This window comes from Salvelinus alpinus, chromosome 2 (assembly GCF_045679555.1).
Source record: "Salvelinus alpinus chromosome 2, SLU_Salpinus.1, whole genome shotgun sequence".
Classification (NCBI taxonomy): Eukaryota; Metazoa; Chordata; class Actinopteri; order Salmoniformes; family Salmonidae; genus Salvelinus; species Salvelinus alpinus.
Genome location: NC_092087.1, coordinates 62,350,013 through 62,370,791, shown reverse-complemented (window position 1 = coordinate 62,370,791; position 20,779 = coordinate 62,350,013). Strand labels below are relative to the sequence as shown.

Below are 20,779 nucleotides of genomic sequence, written 5' to 3'. Positions count from 1 at the left end.
TTTCACGGGGCAGAAATCTCAGAGACCAATTGGTACACTCTGATTTGCCACCCCAAGATGTTCCTGAACAACGTCTATTTGCGCCCCTACTGGATGGAAATTATAAGTGTAATGGCTGTGCTCAATGCAATGGCACTTATAAATGCAGATCCTTCAAACACCCACAAACAGGGAAATCGATCCCAATCAAAGGTATTATTACGTGCTCCACTAAGGCAGTTATTTATCTTATAACTTGTCCTTGTGGTAAAAATTATGTGGGTAAAACAAAGCGTGAATTAAAAGTACGTATCTCAGAGCATCGTAGCACCATTAGGTGCCAAAACTTGACCTACCCAGTTGCGGCCCACTTTTTGGAGGCAGGCCACTCGATTTCGTCTCTGCGTTATATTGGCATCGAACATGTCACCCTCCCTAGGAGAGGGGATGACCTTGATAATTTATTGTTAAAACGTGAGGCTGCTTGGATCTTTAACTTAAAGACCCTTGCTCCCTTCGGTCTCAACGTGGACTTTGATCTGAAGCCATTCTTGTGATTGTTGTGACTTTGCCATTGTGGTTGTTTGTAGGCTTGTGTGGTCTTAAGTGAGTCTATGATCGTATGCTATCCATTTGTATTTATTGTATGCTGCTCTTTCTATGCCATTTTAATATTTGAGAAATTAACCAATGATATTAGGCCACTCTTGGCCATGATTACATACACCTGTGTGTCTTGACACTATATATAAACGAGTCATCCCGCAGTGGCTGTGATTGTACCCTGATGAAGACAGCTTGCCTGTCGAAACGTTGGTAAATTAAATATTTTTGCATCTGAGCTCCTAGAGTGTGCGGCTCTCCTTTATTTTTAAGTTTTCTACTCCACTAGCCAGCACCTCGCCTAAATAGGTGTGCGTTTCTTTTTCTTCTAGATGGCACTCCAAAAGGTCCCAGCTACATCACAAATGGTCGTTTTGTTCGATAATGTCCTTCTTTATATCCCCAAAAGCTCAGTTTAGCTGGCGCGCTTCATTCAATAATCCACCGGTTTCCCTCTTTCAAAATGCATACAAAATGAATCCCAAACGTTACTAATAAACTTCTCCAAACAAGTCAACAATGTTTATAATCAAACATCAGGTACCCTAATATGTAAATAAACGATAAAAAATGAAGGCGGAGAATTGTTATTGTCATTACAGGAGATAAACAACAAAGTACGCACATTCAAAAATGCAAAAATGGGAGCCACTTATAAAAACTACAAATTCTAGCTCATTTTTCCAAAAACAAGCCTAAAACTCTTTCTAAAGACTGTTGACATCTAGTGGAAACCCTAGGAACTGCAATCTGGGAGGCTTTCCCTTCATATTAAAAATGACAGCCATTGGAATCAAAGGTGGGCTGAATTTGTTTTTTTTCTGGATGGTTTGTCCTTGGGTTTTCACCTGCCATATCAGTTCTGTTATACTCACAGACATGATTTTAACAGTTTTAGAACCGTTATAGTGTTTTCTATCCAAATCCACCAATTATATGCATATCCTAGCTTCTGGGCTTGAGTAACAGGCAGTTTACTTTGGGCACGCTTGTCATCCATTTCAAAATACTGCCCACTAGCCCAACAAAGTTATTTCAAGTTATCCCTTTGGAGCGCAACATCACGTTGTTAAACAAGATGCCTATATTGGGCATGTCTATAAGTTGGGCAATTTAAGGCATCTATGAGTTTCGATTATAATGATAGATCTTTCAAACGTTGTATGCAACATTATCGGCAAGTGACTTCATGCCTACTCTGCTGCCAAAGTGATTTAGAGTTGTTGACGTGTGTGTGTAGATATAACGGTAATATTGTCAAATCCACATTTAACAACCATCAGAATTGGTTCAAGAAAAAGTTTATGCATGCCAACATATTAGGAAATAATTAAGTGTAAGCAAAGTGATCGTGTCAGGTGAAAATGATCTCAAATGTTTTACCATTGCAACAATTGATGTACAGTCACATTCACTATGGTTAACTGAAGCATGCTATAGAGTTCACAGCTGGCGATGTCTCTTCACATTTGGTTATTCCCCATTATTTGCAACAATGTCAATGAGCGTCAGCACTATCTTTCCTTTGCGTTACCTCAAACTGTCATGATTACCAGCTGAAAAACTTTTATGAGTTGATTCTACTCCTGGGCAGTGTCTTAACGCCATCCTAAAACCTACTCTGAGCTGGGAGTTTTTTGTTGTTGTCATAAAACACACTAGTGCAGTACAGCTGTTTTTCACAGAATTGCAACCACCTTTGAAAATATATGGATAATTTGACATTTTTTTATATTGTATTATACCAGCATTTCTTTAGAAAGTTTACACACATATTAGTATGTTGAAAGCTATATTTAAAGAAATACACCTTTAATCAAAAAACAAATATGTAATTAGAATTACTCAATAGAATCTGAAAAACTTAAATTGGTGTCTTATGCTGACTAACGGGTTTGATACAGAGTGCGGGTGACCCCTTACTACACCCACCATATTCACTGCAATATACTATATGAATTAAATATTGGCTTGTAGAGGAAAAAAATATTCTATATGCTGAGGTAAAAGTGATGTTGAGAATACTCACTAGGGACTGTAGAATCTATATATGGTGTTATTTATTGGGGGACTTATGTCTAAATACCCAGCAGCACTTTCTACCCCACCCACTCCATTGGTCCCAATGCAATACACTGTGGGCCTATAAATGACGTACAGTGCTTTCGGAAAGCATTCAGACCCATTGACTTTTTCCACGTTTTGTTACGTTACAGCCTTCTAAAATGGATTAAATAAAAAAAATCCTCAGCAATCTACACACAATACCCAGTAATGACAAAACGAAAACAGGTTTTAAGAAATGTTTGCAAATTTATAAAAATTAAATACAGACATACCTTATGTAAATAAGTATTCAGCCCCTTTGCTATGAGACTCCGAAATTGAGCTCAGGTGAATCCTGTTTCCATTGATCATCCTTGAGATGTTTCTACAACATGATTGGGATCCACCAGTGGTAAATCATTTTGATTGGACATGATTTGGAAAGGCACACACCTGTCTATATAAGGTCCCACTGTTGACAGAGCATGTCAGAGCAAAAACCAGGCCATGAGGTCGAAGGAATTGTCCTTTGATCTCCGAGACAGGATTGTGTCGAGGCACAGATCTGGGGAAGGGAACCACATTTCAAGAACACAGTGGCCTCCATCATTCTTATATGGAAGATGTTTTGAACCTCCAAGACTTTTCCTAGAGCTGGCCAAACTGAGCAATCTGGGGAGAAGGGCCTTGGTCAAGGAGGTGACCAAGAACGTAATGGCACTCTGACAGAGCTCTAGAGTTCCTCTGTGGAGATGGGAGAACCTTCCAGAAGGACAACCATCTCTGCAGCACTCCACCAATCAGGCCTTTATGGTAGAGTGGCCAGACAGAAGCAACTCCTGAGTAAAAGGCACCTGACAGCCCGCTTGGAGTTTGCCAAAAGGCACCTAAAGACTCTCAGACCATGAGAAAGAAGATTCTCTGTTCTGATGACACCAAAATTGAACTCTTTAGCCTGAATGCCAAGCGTCACGTCTGGAGGAAACCTGGCACCATCCCTACGGTGAAGCATGGTGGTGGCAGCATCATGATGTGGGGATGTTTTTCCACGGCGGAGACTGGTAGACTAGTCAGGATCGAGGCTTGAACCCGATCGAACATTTCTCGAGAGACCTGAAAATAGCTGTGCAGCCACACCTCCATCCAACCTGACAGCTTGAAAGGATCTGCAGAGAAGAATGGGAGAAACTCCCCAAATACATGTGTGCCAAGCTTGTAGCGTCATACCCAAGAAGACTTGACGCTGTAATCACTGCCGAAGGTGCTTCAACCAAGTACTGAGTAAAGGGTCTGAATACTCATGTAAATGTGATATTTCAGTTTTTTATTTGTAATAAATTAGCAGACATTTCTAAACCTGTTTTTGCTTTGTTGTTATGGGGTATTGTTTATAGATTGATGGGGGCAATGATTTAATCAATTTTAGAAGAAGGCTGTAACGTAACAAAATGTGGAAAATGTCTGTGCCAAAGTAAAATGGGGGTTGGGATAATTCCGTAGGGTCTGTAGAATCTATACAGTGCCTTCAGAAAGTATTCACACCCCTTGACCTTTTTCACATTTTGTTTTGTGTTGCAGCCTGAATTTAAAGTGGATTAAATTGGGATTCATTGGAGTCGGCTATGAACTTTACTTCAGTAAAATGTCATTCGTGTGTACATAGACAAGTTCAACAATATAGGCCACCTACTGCTGTGCAATGGTAGCAACGTTATCTGCTTGATCTCTTGCCATACAGACACACACAATCGACCCTCGGCCACTATAGGGTTGAATTATAAAATACATTTGCGATCAAAAGTTTAATAGTACACTCAAAGTCCAAGAGGAAAACAATTATCAACTCCAGCAAAGTTTGCAAGTAAGTATATGAATGTTTATTTGGCTGTAGGCTAATCACCCACCAGTAGGCTCTGTACATTTGCAAGCAATGCATATGTGGATCCATCTGTTTATTAGCCAGCTGGATTAGCTAGCTTGCTTCACTTACCAGTAGTAGAGAGCTGGCATTTGTGATTATTATTCATAGTGCACAGCATGCTGGTACTGGTCGTGCTAAGGAGTCTAAAATGTGGTCCAACTAGCAAGAAAGTATTCTCAACCACTTGCTGAATGAAAATCACCCACAATTCCAGTTTTGATAGCAACATCAAAACAACTTTGACCCGCCAGACCCGCCAGTGTTTTCAAAATCTGCCCTCCTGTGCATCTTCGGCTGGTGCACAGACAGGAGCCAATATTACCCCCCTTCTTTTTTCAAACCACTTGAGCATGCTGTGTCTGACCAATTATCTTGTTAGCTCTCTCAGAACAATCTTGACCTTAACCAGTCAGGCCTCAAGGGGGCTCACTCAACTGAGACCGTTCTCCTCTGTTTTCATCCTCCTATATCTATCCACTGCCTTAGACACCATCAGATCCTCCTCTCCACCCTCTCAGGACGTCTCAGGCTCTGCACACTCCTAGATTGCATCCTACCTGGCAGGTTGCTCCTACCAGGTGGCGTGGAGAGGATCTATGTCTGCACCACATGCTCTCACTACTGGTGTCCCCCAGGGCTCAGTTCTAGGCCCTATCCTCTTTTCTCTTTACACCAAGTCACTTGGCTCTGTCATATCCTCTCCTATTATTGCTATGCAGATGACATTCAACTACTCTTCTCCTTCACCGTTTCTGACACCCAGGTGGCAACATCTCACCCTTTTGTCGAGCTTAACCTCGACAAAACGGAGCTGCTCTTCCTCCCGGAGAAGGTTTACTCGCTCCAATACCTCTCCATCATGGTTGACTACTTAATGGTGTCACCCTCCCAGAGTGCAAAAAACCTTGACGTGATCCTGGACAACACCCTGTCGTTCTCTGCAAACATCAAAGCAGCTCCTGCAGGTTCATGTTCTACAATATCCGTAGAGTATGACCTTTCCTCACACTGAACCAGCCACAACAATGCATTTCTATCCCCCAAAAATATTATGGGTGACATTTTAGTCACTCAAAAGGCTATTTTACATGGGAATCAGAATTACTGTTCGGGACCTTTTTAAGATAAATGCACTAATTGTAAGTTGCTCTGGATAAGAGTGTCTGCTAAATGACAAAAATATATATATTAACCTTTACGACATGCATTTTTCAGCTAAGTTAAAATTGTATTCTCTAACGCAACTCTCATTTATAACAAGTATTGTTTGTAATGAGAGGGATATACAGTGGCAAGAAAAAGTATGTGAACCCTATGGAAATACCTGGATTTCTGCATAAACAATAGAAATACAGTAATACAGTATACAGTCTGCTTAAACTAATAATACACCAACAATTATACGTTTTCATGTCTTTATTGAACACACCGTGTAAACATTCGCAGTGTAGGGTCAATACTACATTGCTCCAGACCAGTGCAAGGGGGGAGTTAGAGCACTGATTTATGCTTTTGGGTCCCAAGGCGCTACTGTGTCTCTAACTGACAATGAATGGGTGACATAAACCAAATTGAAACTGATAATTGTACACGACTTCAAAATGTAATTTCAATTAACTGAATGATGAAGATGAAGGTGATTGAATTTAGAACAATAGTGTAAGAATTGCTATTCTTCTGTCCTGCAGCGCACATATCTTTTGTTACTACTCGTCAGTATTACTTACTAAAACTGTTGTTACACTAAGATTTTTATTCTAAGAGAAACTTAGACTACAATTAGGGTGTGGATACGTTAGGATTATTTTGCTCTTACTGTAGTACTGTAGCCTAAACCTGACCGTTCACATTGTACAGCGCCCTTGTGGCGCTGCGTTCTAAGACACTGCATCGCAGTGCACACTGCTTTGCTGCAGATGCTGGTTCAATACCTACACGTTCCAGGGTTAGGACTTGAAAATGAGCCGAAGCTGAGAGGATCACCAAAACTTAAGGTATTTTGGTTTCAGTGGATTTTCTTAAAAAAAAAATATATATAGCCTATCAATGTGTAGGCATACAGTTGTGGCCAAAGTTTGCTGCCTCAGTTTGCATAATGGCAATTTGCATATACTCCAGAATGTTACGAAGAGTGATCAGATGAATTGCAATTAATTGCAAAGTCCCTCTTTGCCATGCAAATGAACTGAATCCCCCAAAAACATTTCCACTGTATTTCAGCCCTCCCACAAAAAGGACCAGGTGACATGTCAGTGATTCTCTCGTTAACACAGGTGTGAGTGTTGACGAGGACAAGGCTGGAGATCACTCTGTCATGCTGAGTTCGAATAACAGACTGGAAGCTTCAAAAGGAGGGTGGTGCTTGGAATCATTGTTCTTCCTCTGTCAACCATGGCTACCTGCAAGGAAACACGTGCCGTCATCATTGCTTTGCACAAAAACAGCTTCACAGGCAAGGATATTGCTGCCAGTAAGATTGCACCTAAATCAACCATTTATCGGATCATCAAGAACTTCAAGGAGAGCGGTTCAATTGTTGTGAAGAAGGCTTCAGGGCGCCCAAGAAAGTCCAGCAAGCGCCAGGATCGGGGCACCACCAGTTCAGAGCTTGCTCAGGAATGGCAGCAGGCAGGTGTGAGTGCATCTGCACCTGCACGCACAGTGAGGCGAAGACTTTTGGAGGATGGCCTGGTGTCAAGAAGGGCAGCAAAGAAGCCATTTCTCTCCAGGAAAAACATCAGGGACAGACTGATGTTCTGCAAAAGGTACAGGGGTTGGACTGCTGAGGACTGGGGTAAAGTAATTTTCTCTGAATCCCCTTTCCGATTGTTTGGGGCATCCGGCAAAAAGCTTGTCCGGAGAAGACAAGGTGAGCGCTACCATCAGTCCTGTGTCATGCCAACAGTAAAGCATCCTGAGACCATTCATGTGTGGGGCTGCTTCTCAGTCAAGGGAGTGGGCTCACTCACAATTTTGCCTAAGAACACAGCCATGAATATAAAGAATGGTACCAACACATCCTCCGAGAGCAACTTCTCCCAACCATCCAGGAACAGTTTGGTGACGAACAATGCCTTTTCCAGCATGATGGAGCACCTTGCCATAAGGCAAAAGTGATAACTAAGTGGCTCGGGGAACAAAACATTGATATTTTCGGTCCATGGCCAGGAAACTCCCCAGACCTTAATCCCATTGAGAACTTGTGGTCAATCCTCAAGAGGCGGGTGAACAAACAAAAACCCACAAATTCTGACAAACTCCAAGCATTTATTATGCAAGAATGGGCTGCCATCAGTCAGCATGTGGCCCAGAAGTTAATTGACAGCATGCCAGGGCAGATTGCAGAGGTCTTGAAAAATAAGGGTCAACACAGCAAATATTCACTCTTTGCATCAACTTCATGTAATTGTCAATGGAAGCCTTTGACACTTATGAAATGCTTGTAATTATACCTCAGTATTCCATAGTAACATCTGACAAAAATATCTAAAGACACTGAAGCAGCAAACTTTGTGGAAATTAATATTTGAGTCATTCTCAAAACTTTTGGCCACGACTGCAATGTGTAATACAATCGATAATTAAATAAAGGTTTATTTAAAAAATCAAAACATAAGTGTACTAAAAACGGGAAGGTGTTTTTATAGAGCATACAACCATGTCGACAACCAGCTGTGTAGATCAGTGGACAAAAGGCTGGACAGCGGGCCACACCGAAGAAAAAAACGCATGGTTGCCAAGAAAGCGGTTTGTTTTGCTAGATTCTTATAATGTGTAAGCAGCATTTGTGTGTTGGAGTCGCATTTAATTCTTAATTGATCTACTGTTTCTATCATAGGCCACTATAATCGATGGGGGGTCAGGGCGGTACCATTCTGCTCATCTATTGAAGGTGCACATAGATCAGATTCAAACTTTGAAGACCGAGATTGAGTCATTGAAGGCAGAGAAAGAGAAACATTATCTGAGGGTAGAGATACAGGCGACAGCTAATGCATTGGTCCAGAGTCACTCGACATTGGCAGAGTGTCAGGTGGCATTGGCGCAGTCAGGTGGAGAATGATGCGTTGAAGAGGGCAAGGATCGAGATGGAGTCAAAATCCATCCACCTGTGAGCTCTGGAACTCCACCTCTGACAGGCAGAGTCAACATACCTGGCGGGTTCGTCAGGTCGTCGGTTCACCCTGACATTTACATTCCTCTTCTGACAACAGAACTTGACCAACTGCTCACCAGGCATAGCAAGGGCTGTCCGGACCATTATGCTGTTCTGCTATTCCAAGATGTATAACCGAAGAGAGATACCACGAGTGAACACAGAATACCAACTGGGATGGATCCCGAGGCAAATGTGGCTTAACAGTGAACCTCCGGATGTTCATCATTAATACTGTGTCTCAGTGTTTCTGTCCATGACTGATGCAACCCGAAAAAGCATTAAAGAATGAGTTAATGAGTACTTGACGTCACCGAGAAAGTCTGGACATGGCCTGCTCTCCCTTATGTAAGGAATTAGGCACTTTCCCATGTTTACTACAGTATGTACTGTAGGCTATGTTTACTTGTCAAACTGCACAGTAGCCTGATAAACTATCTTCAAATGCTTTAAATTCTTTGTTATCCAAATGTTTAAAATACGCGTGGGCGCAACCGCATAAAAATCAGATAAAGCATATACTGTACAGTACTCTATTTCTTCATCAGCATCGTTATGCTTTCCTTAATAAAATAATGATAAAAGTACTCTTTTCAAAATGTCAATGTTTATTTAGTTATGTATCCATAACGAATTACTATGGGAATAAATATCACTGAATAACAGAAATATTGGAACAAAGTAGGCTAATGAAGTTAAATATATTGTTGCTGACTGGAAAATACCATCTAACACACACGGTCATGTTTTACAGCGCCATTATGGCTATTAGCAGGGCTATTAGCAGGACAATAGACTTGCCTAGAAGGAGGGTAGGGGTAGAATTCTATCGCCAAATGTATTTCTTAGTTAGGTTGGCTGTATCACAACCGGCCGTGATTGGTTGCAATTTCAGTTTAATCCACCAGAAAAGACAGAACAAATAATACAACAAATATTGTGGTTAAATTTAAATATACTAATTGATTAAAAAACATAAATTGGAACCTTTAACATGTGGATGGGGGAAAAAGTATTATTATTATTAACCCTGTTTTTCACAAGCGTTGCAGGCTATGATTTCTGCAAACAACGTTTCTAGGACGGGATTTTAGCAGGTCATGGCTCCAGAGTGGCGCAGTGGTCTAAGGCACTACATCTCAGTGCAAGATGCATGACTACAGTCCCTGGTTCCAATCCAGGCTGTATCACATCCGTCCATGATTGGGAGTACCATAGGGCGGCGCACAATTGCCCCAGCGTCATCTGGGTTAGGGGAGGGTTTGGCTGAACGGGATGTCCTTGGTTTCTCTCCCTCTAAAAACATAAATATTTTGGCCTTTATAAATATTATTTTGGCCTTTATTCAGATTACAATAGTACACTTTCGCCTTAAAAAAAATAAGAATCTCCAAAATATCGTTATATATAGCCTACCCGCTGTGGTCAACTATTTCAGCACTGTTTCGTGCTGCTCTGAGACAAGCATGGAGAAACAAATGTTCAATTATATTCCATGATATTCTTATGATATGTGTTGACTGAATATAAGCAAGTGATGTCTGCTAAATAATCGAGTTGATGGCACAGTCATATAGCCTCGGCACCTACATAAAGCTGAGTGACTCACTCATTCATGGCTTTGGATCAAAATAAATATGTACCAACATTCTTTCTGATAGTCTCTAAAGAAATATTTTGGTTATGATGACCTGGACACCATGTACAGTATTACAATAGCCAATTATGGCTATTAGCAGGAAAATATACGCTTACCAACACCTCTCTGTATTTTGATACTTTGTGCAAGGCATTTGATCAGCATTAAAAACTTTGTGGATGTGGCCTCCGGAGTGGTGCAACTGTCTAAGACACTGCATCGCTACAGATGCTGGTTCAATACCCGTGCCGGCCACGACCAGGAGACCCATGTGGCGGCTTTTGGTGTCTCCCTCTAAAAACAAAAATAAATAATTCTAAATAACAAACTGGCTTTATTTACAAATTAGTGAGAATGTCTCACCCCATGTTCAAGAATGGCCTTCTTCTCGCTCACTCTAGGTTAAATGAAAACGAAATAATCTCCAAAATATCGTACATTTTTAAACAAAGTGATTATTATTATTATTATTTATTAGTTAAAAATTATATATAAGCACCTTAGATATTCTCACAGTTCAGATTTGCCCTAACGAAAAATTGCCCTTTTAGATATTAATTTAATATCTTCCAATCGTCTAAATGTAATTATTGGCGGAGAGTCACGTTATAAAAAAAAATATTATTAGATATACTGTAGGCCCACCGTAGGTGAAATGAGTCTCACTAGTGTTGATTAATGTGCTGTTAAAAGTGATGTAGGTCTTATTTATTTAAAAAGCATATTAAAGTTACAAGCAATAGGATTTAAAGCAATAACTTTTTCAGCATCGTTTCGCGCTGCTCTGAGACGAGCATGGGGACTGGTCTTGATAAATCAATGAGATTTTGATTTTCGCTGAATCTCCATTTGGGCTATTGGTTACACTACAATTAGGGTGTGGAAATGTTATGCTCTTAGTACTGTAGCCTACTCCCGACCGTCACATTGTACAGCGCCATATTTTCCTAACGTAGTGGTGCATCGATCTAAGACGCTGCACCGCAGTGCAAACTGCTTTGCTACAGAGGCTGGTTCGATACCCGTGCTGGCCGCAACCGGGATACCCATGAGGCGGCTTTTGGTTTCTCTCCCTCTAAAACCAGAAATGAATCATTATAAATAATAAACTGGCTTTATTTACAAATTAGTGAGAATGTCCCACCACATGTTCAAGAATGGCCTTTATCTCGCTCACTCTAGGTTAAATGAAAACGAAATAATCTCCAAAATATATATTTTTTTAAACAAAGCTATTATTATTATTAATTCATTTAGAATTGTCTAAAAGCCCCTTAGATATTCTCACAGATCAGATTTGCCCTAACAAAAAATGCCCCTTAGATATTAATTTAGAATCCTCCAATCCTGTTATGCTCTTAGTACTGTAGCCTACTCCCGACCGTCACGTACAGCGCCATATTTTACGCTCCATCCTAACGGAAACCCTGGTTTGATTTTTTGTTTTTTTTGGAATAGAATAGATATTAATCAAATTAATGAAGCTATATTTCTTAAAATCAATCCCATATACTATGTTCTTACAAAAAGGTTTTAAATTCTCTAGTAATGCCAATATCGAGGACTATCAAATGCTTGTCAAAGATGCCCTCTGGTGGTCAAACTAGCATTAATGGTAAAAATGGAAAAGCTATAGAATTCTGCAGCAAGCCCGCAAGGTGTGCTGTAGTATGACGCAACTTTTAAAGGAGGAACCACTGAGGCCTAACATTCTGCAAAATGTCTTGATGAACTTGGGAATTCATTTTTCCGTCGATGATCGCAAGCTGTCAAGGCCCTGAGACAGCAAAGCAGCCCCAAACCATGATGCTCCCTCCACCATACTTTACAGTTGGGATGAGGTTTTGATGTTGGTGTGCTGTGCCTTTTTTCCTCCACACATAGTGTTATGTGTTCCTTCCAAACAACTCCACTGTAGTTTTATCTGTCCACAGAATATTTTGCCAGTACCGCTGGAGCATCCAGGTGCACTTTTGCAAACTTCAGACTTGCAGTAATTTTTTTTTTGGACAGCAGTGGCTTCTTCTGTGGTGTTCTCCCATGAACATCATTCTTGTTTAGTGTTTTACGTATTGTAGACTCGTCAACAGAGATATTAGCATGTTCCAGAGATTTCTGTAAGTCTTTAGCTGACACTCTAGGATTCTTCTTAACCTCATTGAGCATTCTGTGCTGTGCTCTTGCAGTCATCTTTGCAGGACGGCCACACCTAGAGAGAGTAGCAATAGTGCTGAACTTTCTCAATTTATAGACAATTTGTCTTACCGTGGACTGATGAACATCAAGGCTTTTAGAGATACTTTTGTAACCCTTTCCAGCCATATGCAAGTCAACACTTCTTAATCTAACAGGCTGACTACACCTCCCGTGTCGCGAGCGCGAGTGTTGCAAAATGAATATAGAAATCTATATTATTCAATTGTTGCACCCACACAGCTCGCATGTGCCAACAAGCGTCTGCGTTGCCAAGGGCTAAAATAGAAGTCAGTTCTATTTGTGACACAGATCGCTCTGCAAGTCCTGCCTCTCCCATCTCCTCATTGGTTTATAGAAGCGAGGTACCCACGTGCCATCTCCTCATTGGTTATACCCACGTGGGTGACTGAAAGACGAATGAGGTCAGTGGCGCTAATGTACCTAATATATGAAAGTTGCCAATCGAAATATAAAGTCAAGAGAAGAAAAGGCCTGGGAGGAGAGATGACTAGAAACAATTCGGTTGACCGTTTTATGTGTGGAGTAGAGGTCCTTGTGCATTTCAGGTAAAATAACAACTAAATGTTTATATCCCAGGACATTTATGCACGATGGCGCACGTGCACAGCTGGTTTGGGTTCAGTGTTAGGTCTTCTGAGATCTATTTTGTTTGAGACATGGTTCACATAAGGCAATGCTTCTTGTGGATAGCAAACTCAAATTGTGTGGTTTTTTTATAGGGCAAGGCAGCTCTAACCAACATCTCCAATCTCGTTTCATTGATTGGACTCCAGGTTAGCTGACTCCAATTAGCTTTTGGAGAAGTCATTAGCCTAAGTTCACATACTTTTTCTTGCCACTGTAGCTAGATATATGTATTGTTGATGTGTTGCTGTATTCCTGGATGGATCAGAGGAATAGATAGAATGTGCACAAGAGAAATTATCAATAAGCCTATTCCTACAATTATCTGGAGAAATCTGACCTGCAATTTGTAAACAAGCTGCTGTACTTATTTGTAAAACCTTCATTTTTATCACTCATTTTTTGTTTTGCGATGTACTTAACCAGAATATTTTTATTTGGGACTAACTGTCTCTGGCTTTAAGGGACTGGTATTTTTTAAGGCCCTCTTGTTATTGTTCTAGGAGGGAGTTCTACTTTTCACTATCGCCCCTGCTCGAAATTGGCATATTTTCTATGCATTTGTGTCTCATCACTCTAGAAATGTGACATGGGGTGTGTTAAACAGGTAAAACATAGGTCCTCATCAGTGGTGTTTACACAGGCAGCCCAATTCTTCGTTTTTTTCACAAATTGGTATTTTGACCAATCAGACCAGCTCTGAAAAAGATCTGATGTGAAAATACCAATTAGTGGACAAATATCAGAATTGGGCTGCCATCATGAGTTCTCAAACAGCTTCCAGGTCACATGATTTTTATGCTGCTGAGTTTGTATGGAAGATTTCTCAAGAGGCGATCTCTGATTCGTTCTTGTCGTAGCCTATTTTGTTCCGTGCTTCTACACCCCCTAGTCTATTATCGGGCATTCCTTATCGAAACCCCATGAGTCTTATTACTGACCTTGGTATACGTAATACAGTATTGTATCTAAGTATGAGTGCTGTACCTGTGTATTTAAGTAAGGATAGTCTACTCAGTCTGCTGGACACACTCTTTGAGTGGCCACTAAAGCCTTCTTCACACTGGCAGTTTGAAGTGACTCAAATTTTTAAAATGTGCCTGTCCAAATTGAATCTGTTCTTTTTCCTGCAGTCTGAACATCCAAACAGCACATGGAATCAGATGTTTGATTCCTGGCTATGTGACATGCCTGAACAGTTAAATCTAATTTATTTGCCCTCGAGTGGTTTTTAGGCTATTATTTTGCATATCTTGTTGCTTGCTAGCTACACAGTTGACCGTTTTCCAAGAACTGTGCTAGATAGCTAGCTTGGTAATTGTTTACAAACAAATTAGTAAATGTGCTAGAAAGCTAAACAGCTACCTAGCTAGCTAGTTGACTGCTGTGGCTATCCAAAAAATAATTGTTTTGAAAGTTGGACCATCATATCCTTTTGAGGCTTTAAAAGTGTTCTTAAACTATGATTATGGACATTCAAATCAGCTGGGAAACATCCCTGGCAGGCATTGTCACCTTAGCTTCACCACTGCGCACACACCTGTTGTTACTAAGGCAACGAACGTAGCCATGTCAGCAAATGACTTGTCTGAACACACACATCCGATTTGGTCACTTGTAACTTGGACAGTCAGTATTCTAAAACTGATTTGAGCATTCAGGCCTGCAGTATGAACAAGGCTAAAGATCCCCTGCTCTCAGCCTAATCAGGTACTATAAACTGGCTCCAACAGCCCAAGGAAATTGTACAGTGTATTCGGGAAGAAATTCAGACTCCATGACTTTTTTCACATTTTGTTACGTTACAGCCTTATTCTAAAATGTATTAAATAGTTTTTTCCCCTCATCAATCTACACACAATACACCATAATGACAAAGCAACAACAGGTTTTTAGAAATTGCAAATGTATTAAATATAAAAACCTGAAACATCACATTTACATAAGTATTCAGACCCTTTACTCAGTACTTTGTTGAAGCACCTTTGGCAGCGATTACAGATGTTCGATCAGGTTCAAGTCCAGGCTCTGGCTGGGCCACTCAAGGATATTATGAGACTTGTCCTGAAGACACTCCCGCGTTGTCTTGGCTGTATGCTTAGGGTCGTTGTCCTGTTGGAAGGTGAACCTTCGTCCCCAGTCTGAGGTCCTGAGTGCTCTGGAGCAGGTTTTCATCAAGGATCTCTCTGTACTTTGCTCTGTTCATCTTTGCCTCAATCCTGACTAGTCTCCCAGTCCCTGCCTCTGAAAAACATCCCAACAGCATGATGCTGCCACAACCATGCTTCACCGTAGGGATGGTGCCAGGTTTCTTCCAGACATGACGCTTGGCATTCAGGCTTTGTTCAGGTTTGTTTCATCAGACCAGATAATCCTTTTTCTCGTGGTCTGAGAGTCTTTAGGAGCTCTGACATGCACTGTCAACTGTGGTGGGACCTTATATCGACAGGTGTGTGTGCCTTTCCAAATCATGTCCAATCAATTGAATTTACCTTAGGTGGACTCTAATCAAGTTGTAGAAACATCTCAAAGTATGAACAATGGAAACAGGATGCACCTAAGCTCACTTTCGAGTCTCATAGCAAAGGGTCTGAATACTTATGTAAATAAGGTATTTCTGTTTTTTATATGTAATACATTTCCAAATGTTTCTAAAAACCTGTTTTTGCTTTGTCATTATGGGGTATTGTGTGTAGATTGAGGATTTTTTTAATTTAATCCATTTTAGAATAATATCCTTTTCTCAATATAGGGAGTGCTGTTTCAACGTTACCATTTATCGTTCCCAAATTAAACTGCCTCGTACTCAATTCTTGCTCGTACAATATGCATATTATTATTACTATTGGATAGAAAACAATCTCTAGTTTCTAAAACCGTTTGAATTATGTCTGTGGGTGAAACAGAACTCTTTCTGCAGCGAAATTCATGACAGGAACTGCGAAGGTCTGAAAACGAGGCTCTGTTCTCAGATCAGTTTAAAGCTCTGTATGTATCCTATGGGTCGACATGAACTGCACGCGCCTTCCCCTGGATGTCAGTAACCAATGAGAATTGGAATGGAGTTTCTACGTAGATCTCAGACCTTATAAAGCCACAAGGAACGGAGGGAGCTCTCTTTTTGACGTTCGTCATGACGCAAAGCAAGACCTCAGGATGGCATTTTGAAACGCTCAGTTATCGGCCTTAGATATATCCGTCTAATTTAATTCGATATAGGTGTTAGAAACATCATAACGAAGTTATTTTAAACCGAGTTATATCAGTTTATGCGAGTATATTGCAATTTTCGGAATTTCCTTAGTATTGCGTTTTGAACATTTGGGCACGTCTTCGCCACATGGCTAATGTTTGCTGCTAATTCCTAAGTTGAAGACGGCAATCTACAACCGAGCAACGATGATTCTGGACAAAGGACCACTTGCCCAAGATTCTGATGGAAGCTCGTCCAAAAGTAAGAGCTATTTATGATGTTATTCCGTATTTATGTGGAAAAATGTAAAAGAATTTGTCCGCCATTATTGCGGCACTGGTCTGGCTGTAACGCACACTGTATGTCTAGTAACGTTAATTTTAAAAATCTAACACAGCGGTTGCATTAATAACTAATGCATCTTTCAATTGCTGTCCAACCTGTATTTTTTAGTCAAGTTTACGATTATTTATCGATTAGATTAGGTGCCTCTCCAAGATGGCGCCGGCCAGAATGCATGAAATGCTGCTACTGTTCACATTGTATAACCACGATTTGTGCCGCTAAATATGCACATTTCCGAACAAAACCTATATGCATTGTGTAATATGATGTTACAGGACTGTCATCTGAAGTTTATCAAGGTTAGTCCAATTATATATCTTTTGCTGGATTGTTACGATCGCTAACATTTGCTGCTGGTAAATGCTTGTGTTTCTGGCTATTGTGGTAAGCTAATATAATGCTATATTGTGTTTTCGCTGTAAAACACTTAAAAAATCGGACATATTGGCTGGATTCACAAGATGTTGGGCTTTCATTTGCTGTTTGCTGTGTATTTTTCAGAAATGATTTATGATGAGTAATTAGGTATTTGACGTTGGTCTCTGTAATTATTCTGGCTGCATCGACGCTATTTCAGATTGCAGCTGCAATGTAGAACTGTGATTTATACCTGAAATATGCACATTTTTCTAACAAAACATATGCTATACAATAAATATGTTATCAGACTGTCATTTGATGAAGTTGTTTCTTGGTTATTGGCTATTTATATCTTTATTTGGTCGAAATTGTGATAGCTACCTATGCAGGAAAAAAATGGTGGAGAAAAAAAAGTTGTGTCTTTTGCTATCGTGGTTAGCTAATAGATTTACATATTGTGTCTTCCCTGTAAAACATTTTAAAAATCAGAAATGATGGCTGGATTCACAAGATCTGTATCTTTCATCTGGTGTCTTGGACTTGTGATTTAATGATATTTAGATGCTAGTATTTACTTGTGGCGCTATGCTAGGCTATGCTAGTCAGCTTTTTTTACTGATGGGGGTGCTCCCGGATCCAGGATGCGTAGCAAGTAGAAGATAAGGCTGTAACGTAACAAAATGTGGAAAAAGTCAAGTGGTCTAAATACTTTCTGAAGGCACTGTATTTGTGTGTGCGCTCAATGTGGTAAATGTGAGAGAAAAAATGATTAACTCAAGTTTTGGGAAAATAGTGTTGTAACCAACTTGGGTCCTTGCTCTCTCCTTCCCCCATCCTCTTTTCACCCTTCTAGATTGATGCCATTCACCGGAAGGAAAGCGTGAGGGCTATGACAGAGACTTTATACGCTGCTATTTTTGGATATGATGAGGTAAGACCCAGCTATAACCATTATGCTTATCTTTGCTTCGACTATGCCAGGTAGTGTAAAACACAACACACACTGGACAAGATGACTGGGAAGTGAAGGGCCCCAGAGACCCAGCCTGCTTGGGAACGGGTCAAGAGCTGGCATGTCGTGGTTCTGTCCTAGGCCTGGCTGACGGAACTGTCCGTCGGGAACCAGTGTCTCTTGTTCGTTCTGGTCCAGTCCTTAGTGCTATTAGACTAGGCAGTGATTCATGATTCACCTCTGTGTTGCTTTTGAAGGGAATCTTGTCGGACGATGGGGTGCTGGCGGCCGCCCTGTGGAGGAACATGTTCAACCGTCAGTGCGAGGACCCCAGGCAACTGGAGCTCATGCTGGATTATGTCCACAAACAGGTGAGAGAGGAAGACAACACTCCATATCACCAAATAAAGAAAAATGTTTCTGGCCACAAAGTGTTCAGCGTGCACCTAAAAAGAGTCAGCCCTGACTTATCATGTGAGGAAAGACCTGAGGGACATTTCACAATTTTGTTATAGCTCTGAACTAGCTCACTTGATTCACCTAGTCAAGGCCTTTATGGTTAGTTGACACGTTAAATCAGATGTGCTACAGTGGTTCCTCATTTAAAAGTTGCGAGCTTACACCGCGGGACTTTAGAGGTACCCAGCGTCACGGCTTCATTGCTCCAGACCACCACAGCGGGGAGTTAGAGCACCCATTATGCATTTGGTTCCCAAGGATATTATATGACCAATCATATCGAGTGGTTCCAATGACGAATATGACGTGAGCCACCCGTCCCTGGTGACTTTCTTCAGCAAAGATGGCTAACAAAACATTACGGGGGAAGCAAATGTAAGTAATTATAACGTCATAACGAGTCAAGATAAAAATGTACAATGGAGAGACAAACAATTGTGTATATTCTGTCATAAAGTTAATTTATGAAAATCGCGATTTAGCAAGTTGACTGACTAGCTAACATTAGCCAGCTAGCTATTTATTTATCCTTTATTTAACTAGGCATGTCAGTTAAGAACAAATTCTTATTGACAATGACAGGCTAGGAACAGTGGGTTAACTGCCTTGTTAAGGGGCAGAATGACAGATTTTTACCTTGTCAGCTCGGGGATTCGATCTAGCAACCTTTCGGTTACTGGCCCAACGCTCTAACCACTTGCCGCCCCCGAGCTAGCTGGCGTTATGATATGAGTATGACATTGTAATTCATGTTGTTTAATGTTTTAGGGACTCCTGAGAAATCCAGCAAACCAGGCTGTTGTCTTGGGAAACAGTGGATGTAAAGAATTTATCTAGCTAAAGCATTTACTGCAGATTGAATGTACAATTGTGTAAGCTTGCCTTGCCTTGCAACGCAGCTGAAGTAACATAGCTAGCTAACTATTTACTTGGTTTTTGTGTAGTGGAGGATAAAAATAACTGTATGCTTATGGGTGTGTAGCTAGCTACAATATATAGCCGATCTTTGTATGGACCCTAAAATGCTATGTTCTGAACCAATCTATGAACCTCAGCTATCATAGTTGTTGTATCAACTTCAAGTCCGAATGGCATTAATGAAGCCTATGGATAGAGTAGAATATAACAACTTTATTGTGCTAAGGACGCAAGTCCTATATACAGTGGGGAGAACAAGTATTTGATACACTGCCGATTTTGCAGGTTTTCCTACTTACAAAGCATGTAGAGGTCTGTAATTTTTATCATAGGTACACTTCAACTGTGAGAGACGGAATCTACAACAAAAATCCAGAAAATCACATTGTATGATTTTTAAATAATTAATTTGCATTTTATTGCATGACATAAGTATTTGATCACCTACCAACCAGTAAGAATTCCACCTCTCACAGACCTGTTAGTTTTTCTTTAAGAAGCCCTCCTGTTCTCCACTCATTACCTGTATTAACTGCACCTGTTTGAACTCGTTACCTGTATAAAAGACACCTGTCCACACACAATCAAACAGATTCCAACCTCTCCACAATGGCCAAGACCAGAGAGCTGTGTAAGGACATCAGGGATAAAATTGTAGACCTGCACAAGGCTGGGATGGGCTACAGGACAATAGGCAAGCAGCTTGGTGAGAAGGAAACAACTGTTGGCGCAATTATTAGAAAATGGAAGAAGTTCAAGATGACGGTCAATCACCCTCGGTCTGGGGCTCCATGCAAGATTTCACCTCGTGGGGCATCAATGATCATGAGGAAGGTGAGGGATCAGCCCAGAACTACACGGCAGGACCTGGTCAATGACCTGAAGAGAGCTGGGACCACAGTCTCAAAGAAAACCATTAGTAACACACTACGCCGTCATGGATTAAAATCCTGCAGCGCACGCAAGGTCCCCCTGCTTAAGCCAGTGCATGTCCAGGCCTGTCTGAAGTTTGCCAATGACCATCTGGATGATCCAGAGGAGGAATGGGAGAAGGTCATGTGGTCTGATGAGACAAAAATAGAGCTTTTTGGTCTAACTCCACTCGCCGTGTTTGGAGGAAGAAGAAGTATGAGTACAACCCCAAGAACACCATCCCAACCGTGAAGCATGGAGGTGGAAACATCATTCTTTGGGGATGCTTTTCTGCAAAGGGGACAGGACGACTGCACCGTATTGAGGGGAGGATGGATGGGGCCATGTATCGCGAGATCTTGGCCAACAACCTCCTTCCCTCAGTAAGAGCATTGAAGATGGGTCGTGGCTGGGTCTTCCAGCATGACAACGACACGAAGCACACAGCCATGGCA

At 41.0% G+C, this 20,779-nt stretch overlaps 1 protein-coding gene across 1 annotated transcript in view; it reads left to right on the top strand.

Annotated features, from left to right (window-relative positions):
• LOC139566225 (ubiquinol-cytochrome-c reductase complex assembly factor 1-like) overlaps window positions 1-20,779 on the top strand; it is a 64,049-nt gene that overhangs the window by 38,537 nt on the left and 4,733 nt on the right. The window contains exons 2-3 of the mRNA XM_071387264.1: window positions 17,937-18,014; window positions 18,293-18,406. Of these exons, the coding sequence (XP_071243365.1) occupies window positions 17,937-18,014; window positions 18,293-18,406 (192 nt within the window). The remainder of the gene's footprint in view (window positions 1-17,936; window positions 18,015-18,292; window positions 18,407-20,779) is intronic.